We start from the raw sequence: 16,368 nt of genomic DNA on the forward strand, positions 1-16,368 counted from the left end.
CCACATGTCATCTGATATCACCATTCCAGTCTACGTAGAAAAACACTGAGGAACTCAGGAAAGGGCTTGTAAGCTCCTATATACGAATATTATGAGATCAAAAGAACTCTTAATCAAGAAATACAGAAACTGGGCTTTTAAACAGCATTCACAGTGACTCTTCTCTGAGATATCTCATTATCTCATTGCATCCTTTGCTCATTACTGTCTTGTCAGAGAAGACAGTTGTTGTGGTCGGAATAAAGATGTATGATGTCTCCTGTTTCAGAGACTTTTGCACTTTGTTTCTAGTATTCTACTCTGCGACTAGCACTCCCAAACTAAGATTTATTTTTCTTTCTTTTTATTCTCCCTTTGTGAGCTATAAGGGCGCCGATCAATACTGTGGAAGTTGTGGTTGGCCTGGCTCACAGCGGTATGGCACTAGGTCAAAGGAAATGGTAAAGAACAAGCTGTACGTGCGCGTAATGACGCAGAGAGGACCTTTAAACAAAATAACAGACTGCACTACGCTGTATTTCAGCCAAGACTGCCGTCCAAATGCTTTTCAGCTGAGCCGGTGGGGGGAAAAAATAACATTTCCACAACCTAGGCACATTGGTGACATGAAATATCACACTTAAATTCAATCAAAACTGTTTCTCTGTGAAGCTACCAAGTGCATAAGCATCTCATGGGAATGAGAAACTATTTGACTGTTTTTGCCCCTTATTTCCTCTCAGAGGCTTTCTTGTACAAATTGAACTTAATGGTTTTGTTATTTATACATTAACATTAGCCTCAAATTGGTGGTTTATTGGCACCATCTGTTTTATCTGTAGATGAACCAGTTTGTACTGTAAGTTTAAAAGATTACAATATGTTTAAGGATAGTTGTATACCATAGGTGTGTGTGTGTTAACATTTGGTTGGTTTTGTGCATATATGTACAGTATATGTTTATGATTTGTGTTCAACAATGCACATTTCTAAATAATAAAAATCGTTTATAGGTCTATACGTGGTTGTGCATGTATTTCCTATCTCTTGGTTTATGAGCGAAAATGTCTCTGTGCCTCCAGAATCACTGGTGTAGGGGTTAAATGCTGCCATTGCCTTTTGCCTTGCCTCCCCAGTCTCTTTTAAAAATAATAAGACGTCTTTTTTTGTTGACAAAAAGCTAATAAGCAAATACAACTGTTTTCTTTCCCCACCCCCTACTGTTGAATACATTTCCTTTCCACCACAAATAGCCTGCTCTATGGAACGTTTGTTTTATTGAAGCCACAATTTCCTACATTGAGCCCCAGAAATGCTATCTCATGCACACATTGTACATTTTGCTACCATTTTTGGTTAATGAATTCCCTCATTTTGTTAATTTGAGTGCACATTCTGCACAATATATATTCCAGCCTCACCTGCTAATCTCTGCCTGCCTCTCATGCACTCTCACTTGGCCACCACACCTCAGTGAATATACCCTATTGTTCCAACTTACACACACACGCACGCCGTCCCCTGCTCTCTCACTGCCCACCCCAACCGCACCCTCAATTATACACTTCCTTCGATATAACCGTTTCCCAGACTCCACTGGACTCTCAATTATACACTTCCTTCGATATAACCGTTTGCCAGACTCCACTGGACTGTATTCCCTGGGGTCCATGAAGTTACACACAAACAAGGGAAAGAAATGCATATCATGCACACAAGATAGCATTTTTATGGGTTGTAGTAAATCATGGCCAGCCCTCAATATTGTTTCTAAGTTCTGTAGTACTCAGTTTGATTATTATTTATATGTCATCTGACATAAATTCAGTGAAATATTTTTATTCGTTAAGTTGAGAATACACAAGCACATTGTGGAATAGTAGCCATTATTTGAAGTTCAGTTCACACAGTTCAGTTCCTGAATCATCAGAGGGTTCCAGTTTTTCTCTCGATATTTACATAATATCTGTCAGGAAAATGGTAGACTTAGCTACTGGCTTGTCACCTAATAACATTATGGCAACAGTAAGTCTACAGTCAGTGTTTTGACTGTACTGAATGTATACTCCCTTTATTAAATATGATGAAACATTCTCATAATAAGGCCTGACAAGTATGGATTAGTATGGACTCTAAATAAAGTTGTGAGTTTTCTAATTGATTGACGAATTACTTGATTGTTATAGCAATGGGCCTAACATATGACAATCAGTTGCTGATAGTCAAATAACATTATATGACTGGCAATTTCTCTGCTCAAAAAGAGGTTACTTTAATCAATGGAAAATAAAATATAACTTCATATATATTTTGTTTACACCCAATAGAAATACTGTTGCTTCTGTTCTGGGTAAAGTTAACATTTTCATCAGCATCACTGTATACTATTTTGCAGTTAATACATGGAAATTGCTTTGGCACATGCATGGCACAGTGACAATCATTAAAAGATGAATCCAGGATTGCGGTACACACACAGGAATCACAAGACTTTCATTAGCTTATCCCTTTCCATCTCTCGCTTCCATCTCTGCTTCTGAGCTCATGTGGTGTAGCAGAGCATTTGTCTTCTGGGTCAGCAGGTCGGCTGGCTCACATAACAAATGGAATCGCTATGAGTAAAGAGACACATTTACATGACGCATTATTCCATGAAATTGGGGTTACGGTCATTGAAGCAATATGTGGCTAATAAGACACGCATGGACTTGTGACTTTTGTTCCTAATAATATCAATATTTCCTTGAGGGACTGGAGCTGGACTTTTCAACTCAATCTGTGTGTTAGTTTTAACTCTGCATGTATATTTTTTCCATACTGCAGGCTCACTGAAATCAATGTCATCCTGCAATGGCTTCCAAAACTAAAATCAAACAAGTCACATCATGCTTTGCCAGCTTTGGTCACTGCCACTGGTCAGCAGTATACTGTGAGTTGTGGTCTTGGATTAGCTGCATGACAGATTACCAGTAGCCTATGGTCCTTTAAAGTTTCCAGTGTAGACTCCTTTGATACTGTCTGCAAATTTGGAGCTGTTCAGTGGTGTGTAGGCTACTACGCTGAATCGATCAAATCACAATAGCCTCATAAAACGATAGTTGCACTTGCACATGTCTTTCATCTATCTATCTAGGTAGCATTGAGGCTATGCTTGTGAGATAGCATTGTCCTAACACAAAAGTGATGTATTCTCACTTTAATAAAAAAGTGCTGACATACTTTCAGTAAAATCAATACTACAGTTTTTTTTGTTATTCAAGGAGTGTAAGGCAGGCTAATGAGTTGAGTTGTTCCATTTTTCACAGAAAATTGAGCAGCTCCAGGATTTGACACCTAACATGTTAAGTAGAGACAAACATACAGTAGTTGTGATGCAAACAACAACACAGTAGCATTGCATTTTTGAGACGGACTGTATACAGTCATAGGCCTATCTTAAAACCATCTATTGTAGTGTAGGGAGTCGGGACCTGCAGCGTCATCCACCATCTTATGGAAAAATGAAGAAGCACCTTTGTTCTCTTCTCTATTTGCACATACTAGGGCATACCTGACGAGGACACGCTAGGGTCGAAACATTGGGTCAAGTATCTTGGGAGCTCAACAAAGAAAGATTGTGTGTGGACTGCCTCCCGTTTCCCTGCATGTACAAGGGCATGACATCACTGTAGCTAAAAGAACAACATTCAAATCATGCTCTGATTTCCTTCTTACGGAGACATGCTGTCTGTTTTTAATTATTGACTTAGTTGCCAATGTTTGTGAACAGTTTGTTTTCTACTAATAGTAGTAACAGCATTTACTACTAGTAAATTGCTGTTGAGATGAGCAGTGGCAATTGGGGTTTTATGATTTTCCTTGGTAGATAGCTCAATGAGTTATGAGTTAGCCATAAAATTATAGACTTAAGATGAGGCAACAAGTAACAAGCAACAAGTCTTGAGGCCCTCATCGCCATATAACATTAATTCTGAAGACTTTAGTTAGCAGGGCAGGCACAAATAAAAATGACAAAATGGTAATGTTGCTGAGTTGAATCAGCAAAATTACCATATGGTATAAGGTATCTCAAATGAATTATTACAAAATGTTACTAACTTCTGTACTCTCTCACCTGGTGGAGGGTCCCTGGCCCAGTGGCCAGTTTCATCAGTGCCCACCCTGGTATAAGCACAATGGAGGAGAGTGCAAATACCCAGCCCATAATGTAGGCCCATACTGGATAGATATACCAACGGTTGAAAGTTAGGGGCTGGTACTCCACTAAGGAACATATGAAACAGATCTGAAAAATGAGAAAAAATCACACCTGTGTGAACTGAGTGGTGCAACTATACATCTATCGTTATAGTTACTGTGCTCAGTACTGTATTGTAGTGTACTGTGCGGGGGTCCCCGGAACATCCAGACCCCCAGGAATGTGCCCAGGGTGCCAGCCTGGTTCCAGCGAGCCGCCCGTGTCCGAAACGGTCGAGAAATGACAGAGTTACCATGTGGGGGTCCCCGGGGGGGTCTGTTTGGTGGTCCCCGGGGGGTCCATGTGGGGGTCCCCGGGGGGTCTGTTTGGTGGTCCCCGGGGGGTCCGTGTAGGGGTCCCCGGGGGGTCTGTTTGGTGGTCCCCGGGGGGTCCGTGTGGGGGTCCCCGGGGGGTCTGTTTGGTGGTCCCCGGGGGGTCCGTGTGGGGGTCCCCGGGGGGTCTGTTTGGTGGTCCCCGGGGGGTCCGTGTGGGGGTCCCCGGGGGGGTCTGTTTGGTGGTCCCCGGGGGGTCCGTGTGGGGGTCCCCGGGGGGTCTGTTTGGTGGTCCCCGGGGGTCCGTGTGGGGGTCCCCGGGGGGTCTGTTTGGTGGTCCCCGGGGGGTCCGTGTGGGGGTCCCCGGGGGTCCCCGGAACATCCACAGCCCAGGGCTCATACTGTAGTGTACTCTGTGCCGCTTTACTCTGTGCTGTACTCTACTGGCCACTTTAGGTGTTGCAGCTTTCCGTGCTTAAACATACCATAGACTGTAAAAAATATGGACAAAGCGTTCCCCGGGTCTAACATGAACGTAAAATGAAGCCTGTCAGTCCTTGAATTGTAAGTCGCCATCTTTCTAGATCCGTTTGGGCCCAGCTGGCCCATTGGCTGGCCCAGACAATGAGGCGGGACTTCCCCCCTTCTTCTTCTTATTTTGACTCGAGTGGGTGGGGAATCCCGATCATAGACTGTAACGGTAGCCACGCCCCTCAGAACATGCGCGACTTTATGGTCATTTTTTTTATAAATGGGACCATAATTTTCCAAAAAGAATATTATGACATTATAAATGAGACTATAAACTAGTGACTGGAAGCAAAAAGTATTCATGACCATGCTTATTAAGGTAATACAGTCTAGGTGATGTTGGGCCCAAATACATGGACTTCTATGGGGCTATGGGTTTTTTTTGGGCCCAATGACAGCGCCACAACAGGCCATTATATGAACTTTCAGGAAATCCCGATTTCCTTGTGGCTTCACAAAATATCTGTCTGACTGCCCCCCTGAGACATACAGACAGACAGACACAGAGACAGACACACATCGCTCAAAAAACTAAATTGTTTTAGATTAGATTTTTTGTGACTTAAACTATAGATAAGGGCCATTCCCAAGCAAGACTGACATTATTCAAAAAAGAGCATGCAGGCTAAAAGAGCACAGACTGGATAGTCTTTGTCACCAGAACCACACAGTTGTGAACCACTATAGCTACAGATAATGTTGCTTCAACTCACCAGAGAGACCAAGGGGGTGAGATAGAGCCAGCAGAGTTTGAACATGGGATTGGGGCGCACACCCGTCATGTCATGTATGATGCCACACATACGATCTGCTCCTGATAACAGAATTAAATGTGGTACAGGGCCGTTACGGACAGAGGTTTAATAGCTGTTGAAATGTTTGGACACTGTGCTTGTTTGTGAATGATTATGTATGTATTTCTGAAATAGAATACCCACCAAACATCCAGCCCAAAGCCAGGGACTCAAACACAGCAAGAAAGAGAAGGCAGGTTCCATTGCAGGCATAGTAGTCAAATAGCTGGAATACATACATCCCCCCCTGGTGGCAAGAGACGAGGTGTGTTCATTTTCTCTAGTTTGGTGTCACATCTGAACCTAACCTAGAAATGTTAAAATAGCTTTCACAGGGTGTAGTTGAGAATCTGAGCTTTAGTTTTCTTTCTTTTGGTGTCAGCATTTCTGACTTTTGGGAAGAATCAGTGCCAGTGGTCACTGTTGGTCACCCACCGTGCAAGCTTTTAATGTTGCTACTATTATGAAAATGGTAAATGGTGCATTTATATAGCACTTTTATCGAACACGCTTTACATTCACCCATTCACACACCGATGGCGGAGGAAACCATGCAAGGCACCAACCTGAAACACCAGGAACAATTAGGGGTTCAGGGTCTTGCTCAAGGACACTTCGACACTAACTCTGGGGGAGCCTGGGATCGAACTGGGAACCCCACAATCCGGCTGCTCTACCGGAAACCCGTTGAACCTCTCTATCCCACATTTAAGCACATTTATATGTCTCAATGTTGCCAATGGCATTTTAAAATAGCATTTAGATTTATTTTGTGGTGGTCACTTTGCTACTATATGTCTATGACAGCCTTATTGGCAACAGGCAGGCATTGTTAGCTTGGTACACCATGTGTGATATAGGCCTTTATCAATAATAAGAAGAAATAGTGACCTCAGTGACCATCGGAAGCTGAGAGAAGAAGCATGTAACGCAGAATATGAGAAGGAAGATCTCCCGTCTGCCAGTCCTACGCAGTACTGTGGGAAACATATCTGTAATGGATGTCATCACCACCTCCATTGCAACAAACTGAAATAAATCACAATGAGAATGAGAGAGAATAAATGTAATGACTATAATGACTTTAAATGCCTGATTTATACTTGTTTGCGCACCAAAAAAAGAAAAAGAAAAAAAATCAGATAGCAGAAAAACAGATGCAACCGTATTTGACCTTGGGTTTGTCACACAGGCACCAAATAGAGGTGAAAGTTGTGAAGGTTGTGAAAGTGTGCTGCTAGGTTGACATGGTCCTTCTGTGCCATGGTGTATAGATTTCACAATAATAGCCAAAATATTGTGGTCAGTTTGGGCACAGCATTGCAAGCTCCTTGGTCCTCAAGACACATACATTTATGTGACAATTCAGACAAGCCTAGGGAAGCAAGTACTTCACAGGTTTAGTTTTTTTAGGTACTGGTCCATCAAGATGAATACAAACTCAAACAGGCTGAAGGATTCTGTGTGTGATAGCGGATGAGTGCACACCCCAAGAAAATAACGTATCTGTTCCAAAAATTATGAGTTATGGCTATTGGATTGTTTTTAAAAGTTGTGAAAAGCTTTTGTTCTGCTGCGTGGTAGCTCTGTTCATGCTCTGAATCCACACAGTAGTCAGAGCAGAGCTAAGTGACAATGATGTGATCCCAACATCACCCCATGGCGGGCCAAACTGACTAAATGTCCCAGAGCTAAGTGACAACGATGTGACCCCAACATTACCCCATGGCGGGCCAAACTGACTAAATGTCCCACTAACTAAACCATCAATATTTCTATTCCTAGAGCCTTGCAACTAAGGGAGATACAAATGTAATGGTTGCCCTGCTGAGGGTAGCTCTGGAGATATGTGGGAAATATTTTGGGTACTTCTAATTCCGGCTTGTGGTTTCCTGCTTAATGACTACAAATCAGTAACAACAACATGACGTAAATTACCATCCGCTCTCCGACCGGATCATGAAGCCGAAAAGGAACGCTTCCAAGGCTATGTGTACAATAGTATTGTTCCCCAGTCAGTCCTTGAGGGGTTAATATTCATAAGGTATAAGGAAATTGCCTAAAAACGCATCGGTCTGCAAGGACCTTATTGTTTGGTGTCGCATCATGTCAGTTTGTTTGCGTGGTCTGTTCTCTTCTGTTCACCAGTATTGACCCAGCCATGGGTTTTGAACACTAGCATGCTACTGTCCTGCTTTTGGCTTCTCAACACACCAGTATTTGAGTATGGGTTCAACAAAATCATTGGGGTTATTAATAGAGAAAATAAAATAGAAAAAAATAAAGGGGTATTTCACAACAACAACAAAAGTCATTAGCCGAAAACCACAACATTTTGTAGTTCAACTTCTTATTTTTACATACCGGTAGTTAAAGTGATTTCACAGAAACCACTATGACCCACATATATTTCAGTATCAAATGTAGTCTTCCTTTTGTATATCACCTCACCTGTGTATCCAGACCCAAGAGAATGATCATGAAAAAGAAACAGACAGCCCAGAGCTGAGGTAGGGGCATCATGGCTATTGCCTGAGGGTATGCAATGAAAGCCAGACCTGGACCTGAACAACAGAAACAGAACACTGTGTAGTAGCAGATCATTCATAATACCATTTGTCATTGCACAATTCTATCCAACCATGTGCCGGTGTAGTATGCATCTGAGCCACAGCCAAGGCCTGATGCAACAGGGCTGCCAGCCCAGACAGTGTCTCCTCAGAACTGAATTCTACTAAATCACCAGCAGCAACAACGACGTTTTGGTAGCAGAGTTTCTCTCACGTTTGACATGGTGAGTTCCTTCAGCAGTGAGGTCGCTGGCAGTGCCAATTCAGCAGGCACAGTGGCAGTTATACAGTCAGCTGGCATAATAACCCCTAACCAACTCACAGAGAATACATAATACATAATGACCTTCTGCTGCTATACTCCTTACTGCTTCGCTGAGTCGTTTCCTGAATAATCCCACACACATGGGATTATTATGACTTCTGTAGAATGGATTAGATCTTTCTATGTTTATGTAGACATAATAATAAGACATTGTGACTCGCGGTACCTGACTCTGCCACTTGGTCGATGGGAACACCCTGCTCGTGAGCCATGAATCCCAGCACTGAAAAGACGGCAAATCCAGCTACTATACTAGTGGCACTGTTCAGCAAACACAGATATAGGCAGTCTCTGTAAAAACATTATAAAAAGAACACACAGTCTTTAGCTTCAAATTTTACCTTGCAATAATTCACATCAACAGCTGTATTCTGAACATTTGGTCATTTAGCACAGTTCATACAACAAGCAGGCCTATAGTTATTATGGACCAGTATAGACAGATCTTTCTCGTTGCTATGGAATAACGAATGCAAATTCACACAATCCAGGTTGAACAGACTCGCCTGTAGCAGTTGTTGTTGTACGTGTTGTAGCTCCCTAGAACAGTCAAGGAACCCACGCCTACACTGTAAGAGAAGAATATCTGGGCCACGGCTTCCATCCACACCTGTTCTGATACAAAGGTCACAATGAAAGATGCAATGAGAGATGCATTCCATCCACACCGGTTCTGAATTCTGAATATTTAATTGCAAAATGTAGTGTACGGAAACAATATTTTGTTTTGTATACTATGGTCAATCATTCATTTTCTGTTGACAAGGTTTGATCATAGGGGGAGCTGTGGGGAAAAAGCATGTTAGCAGGAGTTCCAGGAAGTGAGGTAACTATAAAAGTGTAGGAAGTGAGACAGTGATCAGGGATTCCATTTTAGGACAGGTATCAAAAAGAGTGTTTGGTGGTGGTTTGTCAAAGAGACACAAACTACAGAGTAGTGGGTCCGGAAAACTTCTGGAAGAAGAAAAGTTTGGTCAAGGAATATTTCTGAGGGTTTAGCTCTGAATCCCTTCAGAGCTTTTGGACAAATGAAGGCGAACCTGCTGTGGCCTCCTGACTTGAAGGTTTGGTGAGGAATATACTTTTTGTCCCCCTTTTTGAGCAATGCATTGCCTTTTTACTTTCTGACTTCTATTGATTGTTCAATTGAAGTGCATTATTTTTGTTTGGTCAAGTTTAAATCAGATAAACATAGACATTGTAATGACCCTGCAAAAGACCCGGCCGTAACTTATATACAAGCTCACAATGCCTTGCAGCACGAGGCGTTGTGAGCTTGTAGATCGGCTATTTTTGGCAAAGAGGTTTGGTGGGGAGGGGGAAAAGAGCAGACCAAGTACAGAGTGAAAGATCAAGTTTACTAAGTATTGACCCGGTTCAAGTGTTTAAATGTCTGAAAATACAAGTCTATGACACTATCTACACTTCTACAGTATGAGATCTAAGTTTAATCTGCAACACAATGTTGCCCAGCTTTGTGTTTGCGTACCACGGAGGCATCTAGCCGCAATTTGCAACTCTAGATTTTTTTTACAATGGGTTGCAACAAGCTCCATCCACTTCCTATTCATCTTTTTTGGTTTGTGATCTGCTTGTCTTAAATGACGTTAAACTCACCAACATTGCAGCTGCAGTCCAAGCTAAAGCTTGAATTATCCTCTTTCAATCTGCCGAGCTTGTTTTTCATAAAAATCCCCCGTAGACATGTTATGAGCTACTTTCTGTCCAAAATATTCCAAGAGTGACATTTCCGAGCCGCCATTTGTATTTTTGCAACGTGCCGTAAAACAAGATGTGAGGGGGAGCGCTTGTTTAATAGAATCTTACCTGCGCAGGTAAGACACCCAAAGAAGAGGCAGACACAGTGCGACGCCCCATCACACACAGCCTTCTATTAAACAAGCGCTCCCCCTCACGTCTTGTTTTACGGCACGTTGCAAAAATACAAAATGGCGGCTCGGAAATGTCACTCTTGGAATATTTTGGACAGAAAGTAGCTCATAACATGTCTACGGGGATTTTTATGAAAAACAAGCTCGGCAGATTGAAATAGGATAATTCAAGCTTGGACTGTAGCTGCAATGTTGGTGAGTTTAACGTCATTTAAGACAAGCAGATCACAAACCAAAAAATCATGAATAGGAAGTGGATGGAGCTTGTTGCAACTCTAGATTCAACCCATTGTAAAGAAATCTAGAGTTGCAAATTGCGGCTGGAGGCATCTACCTGTGGGTTGGTGAGATGTAGCCCTACAAGCAGAACCCAATGCTACTGAAGTTTCTGACATTTTTGTGACTTAGATAGCATGGGGTCCTATTCCACCTCTACCCTGCCACCTGGTACGCGGACATAAATAAAACATAAACACCGTGGATACGGCCTGTCTGCGCTCTTTGAGGACTTTATTTCGTGTGAGGGCTTCTGAATGTGTGAAGTATAAGTACCTATACATACCGCTGCGAATATCTCCTGTGGCGCGGAAGCCGTTAAGTATTTTTTGTTTTTTGTTTGTTTGACCGATTTGGTCGCTTTGATTCTTCTTTTTCTTCCTTGTTTATTGACACCTCATTGTACCGCCTATCTGGCTAGCTAGTGGCGCTATAGCTATGACAGAGCAGATCAGAGGCAGGAACGTAGCCGGCACAAGCCAACCCCGCAGCGGGAGGCGGTACAATTGGATGTCAATAAACAAGGCAGGAAGAGAGGAATCAAAGCTTCCAAATCGGTCGAACAAAGATTAAAAATACTTAACGGCTTCCGCGACACAAGAGCATTTGCAGCGGTATGTATAGGTACTTATAGTTGACACCTTCAGAATAACGCAAACGAAAAGAAGACGTCAAACAGCGCGGACACGATGTTACCGACGATTCTTATGTCCGCGTTCCAACATTCCCATACGAAAAAAAGTAACGCACAGGTACCCTACGGGTCAGCCCGGTTCAGTTCGGATTGGGCTGACCCAGGGGGTTCCGAGAGGGGCTAGGTGAGATGTTACGTTCATCAGTTCAGATCCTAATCTTCTACCTGTGGGTTGGTGAGATGTGAGTGTTCATATCCTAATCTACCTGTGGGTTGAGGAGATGTGAGTGTTCAGATCCTAATCTACCTAAGGGTTGAGGAGATGTGAGGATTCAGATCCTAATCTTCTACCTGTGGGTTGAGGAGATGTGAGTGTTCAGATCCTAATCTACCTGTGGGTTGAGGAGATGTGAGGGTTCAGGGTAGAGGTAGTACACAACGCCTTGTAGAGCCCCTGGCAGAGTGAGTCCACGGATCAGAAGAATCAGTAACATTGCATAGGGGAAGGTAGCTGTGAAATACACCACCTGGAAATGATGATATAGGTCGTTAGGATCTACTAAAAGGTGTGTACATTCTACATTTTAATAGTCAATAGAGTGGAAGAAATACAGTACTTATCTATGTATTGGGCACAAAATACCTTTCCAGTTGACCGGACTCCTTTCCAAATACAAAAGTAGCAGATTGTCCACATAGCAATGAGGCATAACAGAATCTCCCATCTGATGCTGCCCACCTCTTCAATACCTCCTGAGATGGCCAGGACTCGGCGCCTGGACAAAAAGACATATTGTACTAAGAAGGGATGCATTTGAAGTGTCTGAAATGGCTGATAGATTATGAAAGCCTCTACTAATAATAGCAATAGTTTCCTATATACTTCCATCAATTTCACCACTTTTTTAAGTAATTTGTCACAGTCACAATTAAATGTATACAACGATCCTCCAAATGAAAGTGTCATTAGAGTGATTAGCATCAGTGGTGTACATTTACTCAAGTACTGTACTTAAGTAAAGTTTTGAGGTATTTGACTTTAGGCTACTAGAGTATTTCCAATTTTCTGTACTTTTTACTTCTACTCATCTCAGAGGCAAATATTGTACTTTTACGTGCGCTTGTAGATCCGCTATTTTCAAACTATTTGAGTATTTCTACATTACAGTATTGATACTTTTACTTAAAGGGGAATACCACTCATTTTCAACATGTTACTATTGTCATTAATATACCTTGCTTAGAGTCTGAAAAAAATCTGTAACATTATGAAGTACATCTCGGTGACATCACAAACATAATGTTACTGATTTTTTTCAGACCACTTTTTTTCTTTTTTTTTTTACACACAACTCTAAGGTATATTAATGATATAGTAATTCATGTTGAAAATGAAAATGAGTGGTATTCCCCAAGTTAAAAAAAGAAAAGAAAATCACCACTAATTAGCATACAGTGTTGATTTCTAGTAGAAGCATTACAGTAAGTAAAAGTTAATTTCTTGTTTTCTTATTTAGTAACATTTGTTCCAATATAAATCTAGCTCTATAATATGACAGTGTGCAACCCTGGGTGGCCCAGGCTGGGCCTGCAGTTCAAAGGATACAGGGAGCAGGAACAACATGCTAATTGTTTTGTTAATCTATAATCTTCCCTTATTAACATACTCCCAGAATTCTGTGGCAGCAGAGGTGGTGTTGGTAAGGTTAGCCCATTTGTTGAAACCATTTTGTGACGAGAAGTTTACACAATTATCTGGTGGAGTAGAGAGAAAATGTTTAACTTGGTTATCATAACAATGATGGCAATAGTATTAATAATTATTTTAATACTTTGTATTTAATATTATAATGCACTTTTAATGAAAGTGAAATTTGAAGAGCTTTGATTGATGTGTTAATCACAGACACTGCAGGATTTCAACAGTTCTATGGTTGAATGTGTTTGAATAGAAATGTTATTTTACATCAGAAATTACCTTTTTATTTAATTAGTGTACCAATTCTACTAAGTATGACATGCTCTCACAAAACACAAGCATAGGCTAGTGATGAGTGATGTGATGACCCATGCACATATTCTAGTTCATGGATATTGGGTATACATTTGAAGCATGGTGTAAAATGGAAAGGGATGTATCAGATAGGCTTTCAAGTGATTTTATGTTATAATATCTGTTATATGGGGCTATATATGCATAGCCTCAGTTTGTGTAAAACATTGAGAGTCTTACCTGTGTTCCAGAGGTTGCTACAACTAGCCCAGGGGAGCTGGGAGTTGAAGGATAAGACGAGGTACAACAACGCCCAGGCCAAAATAATAATGTAACACATACAGCTGTAGACGAGAATCAGCTGCCCTGCATAGCCTATACCTGTTGGGCAAAATGTATTTATCATTTTGAAGAGAATCGGCTGCCCTGCATAGCCTATACCTGTTGGGCAAAATGTATTTATCATTTTGAAGAGAATCAGCTGCCCTGCATAGCCTATACCTGTTGGGCAAAACTTATTTATTATTTTGAAGAGAATCAGCTGCCCTGCATAGCCTATACCTGTTGGGCAAAATGTATTTATCATTTTGAAGAGAATCGTCTTCCCTGCATAGCCTATACCTGTTGGGCAAAATTTATTTATCATTTTGAAGAGAATCGGCTGCCCTGCATAGCCTATACCTGTTGGGCAAAATGTATTTATCATTTTGACTGGTCGTCGGCTTTGCACATACACTTAAATGGAGTTTGGTATAGGTAGGCCATAAGATATAAAACAACCAAATTATACAAGATGTGGCAAATAAGACAGAACAGAAAATGCATATGGAAATGTGTAGACATGGGAATGTTTAATTTATGATGCGCATGACTTTGGCACTGATTGCAATACAAATCTGCAGCAATTCAGTTAAAACAAATACATACGTCTGCACGCGCGCGTGTGCGTGTGCTATGCCTTATAAAAGATCTTCAGTAACACAATAGAGAACTCATGGGTTGAGACACAAACTTGTTTAAATATTAATTTGTTTCAAATGTACCAAAGAATGCCATCTTGAGGGCAGTGAGGCCATAGCTACTGTGTTGTCAATGTTTACCGGGTACCATGCGAACATTAACGTAACGGTTTTACTATTTATATTGTATTTAGAATTCAGTTTACATTCCCAATTTAGTTTAGTTTAACTATATTAGCTCCAATACTGCATAATTACAAAGGTACTACCAAGTTAAAATGTTTGCTATTGCTGTTGGACTTTTTTAATTGACCAGCCCCCCTGGAAAACATAATGTCCTATTCCATTCTGTGAGTCCAATTGGCTGGTTAAAGGGTGAAGTGGGTTGTGATTTTGGGAATTTTTTGCTAAGACACAAATGTCACTTTTATGCATTGACCACCATCAATGTCACCACCATCAAATCCCTTTCCATCTTGACTGTGGAAAACAACATAGTAGATGTCACAAATTGGTGCTATATCGCTATGACTATATGACTATCGCTATAACTTTGATGATGGAGAGGGCCACTATATTTCCACACTTTTTTCATAATTGCCCTACTAATATTCTAGCAAAGATAGCTGATCTACAAGCTATTTTCTGCTATATTTAAATTGGAATCCTGAAAAGTAACATTTTATTTCATTTCAAATGAATTTAGTTAAATGTATGTCTTGTCAACCTTATGACCTTAAATACAAATACATTGGACATAGAAAAAATACTAACATTTTAATACTAGTCATTAAGTTACTAATATAGACTGAAGTAATTAAAGCGGTTTGTGTTTGCATGATTTCAGCTATTTGTAATAGCTGAAATCAATAATATGTCAGTATTGAGATATTAACATTCACATTAAGTGAAGTGGAGGTGGGGCCCCCGGGCATGTGGCCCCCGGGCTGGGGCTGCATGTGGCCCCCAGCCGGGCTGGGGTTGCCACTGGCCAGTTTCCCGGTGTTGCCCATGTACAGTATGCATTTACCTTCTGCCAGTGGACACAGCTTCCTCCAGCAGGTGACCCCCCCCTCCTGGGTGTACTGTCCCATGGCAGTCTCCAAAAGGAACAGGGGTACGCCACACGTTGCCACAAATATCAGGTATGGCAACAGGAACGCGCCTGAATTTATACAAAGCATCACTAATACCTTGAATAAATCACGACGGGTTAAACATTTAAAAAACGTTCTGCAAATCAGTCGTTCTCAACAGACAGACTTACCCCCTCCATTTTTGTAGCAGAGGTATGGGAATCGCCACACGTTTCCGAGGCCGACAACGTTCCCAGCCACAGCCAGGAGAAATTCCGCTTTACTGCCCCAATGTCCTCTTTCTTCAATTATTACCTCTCCTGTCCGTTCAACTGTGCCTCTTTTCAACATTTCCAGAGGCTTTGTCTAGGATCTTTCCTAGATATTCCTTCTCTTTGTCCAGGTTTTTGTTGGTGGTGTCTCTATCGGATCTACAGTGTGCCTTAATTTGGAACTGAGATTGTAATTTAACTTTAGATGACCAATTCCTGCCTCTTTGTAGTGTTGTGTAGTCCGAGGAACGGTCTTTGAGTTGACAATGTGGTCATGTTCAGTCAGTCAATGAGACACTGTTAAGTGAACGATAACTTGTAGAAACTCCACCCCTTAGTTTGAATATGAGTATAAGCAAGATGATGAATTTAATTGAATGTGGACTTGTACAGTGACAAATACAATACCCCAACAACTACAGCAAAAACAAATATATTTTTGCACAAATATTCTTGATGCCTTCAGCTTTGTAGCTTGCATGAGCAGGTCTCTGTATTAAATCATCCCATTTCCCCTTAAGGGTGAATATATTGTTCCATCTTTTGTCATTTTATGAC

The 16,368-nt window shown here is 41.4% G+C and overlaps 1 protein-coding gene across 1 annotated transcript; it reads right to left on the reverse strand.

Moving 5' to 3' along the window:
• Positions 1-2,422: 2,422 nt before the first annotated feature.
• On the reverse strand, positions 2,423-15,889 carry LOC310864000 (sodium- and chloride-dependent GABA transporter 2; the record flags this gene model as incomplete). Its single annotated transcript, XM_083772533.1, has 14 exons — positions 2,423-2,591; positions 4,094-4,264; positions 5,733-5,833; positions 5,958-6,060; positions 6,705-6,842; positions 8,265-8,377; positions 8,875-8,999; positions 9,215-9,318; positions 11,903-12,037; positions 12,154-12,286; positions 13,178-13,265; positions 13,744-13,884; positions 15,493-15,627; positions 15,730-15,889. 14 exons carry the CDS (start codon positions 15,887-15,889, stop codon positions 2,481-2,483), a joined length of 1,758 nt encoding a protein of 585 aa, XP_083628659.1. The 3' UTR covers positions 2,423-2,480.
• Between the last annotated feature and the right edge of the window lie 479 nt (positions 15,890-16,368).

The sequence above is a fragment of the Protomyctophum parallelum genome (genome assembly GCF_964188405.1).
Source record: "Protomyctophum parallelum genome assembly, chromosome: 9".
Taxonomy (NCBI): Eukaryota; Metazoa; Chordata; class Actinopteri; order Myctophiformes; family Myctophidae; genus Protomyctophum; species Protomyctophum parallelum.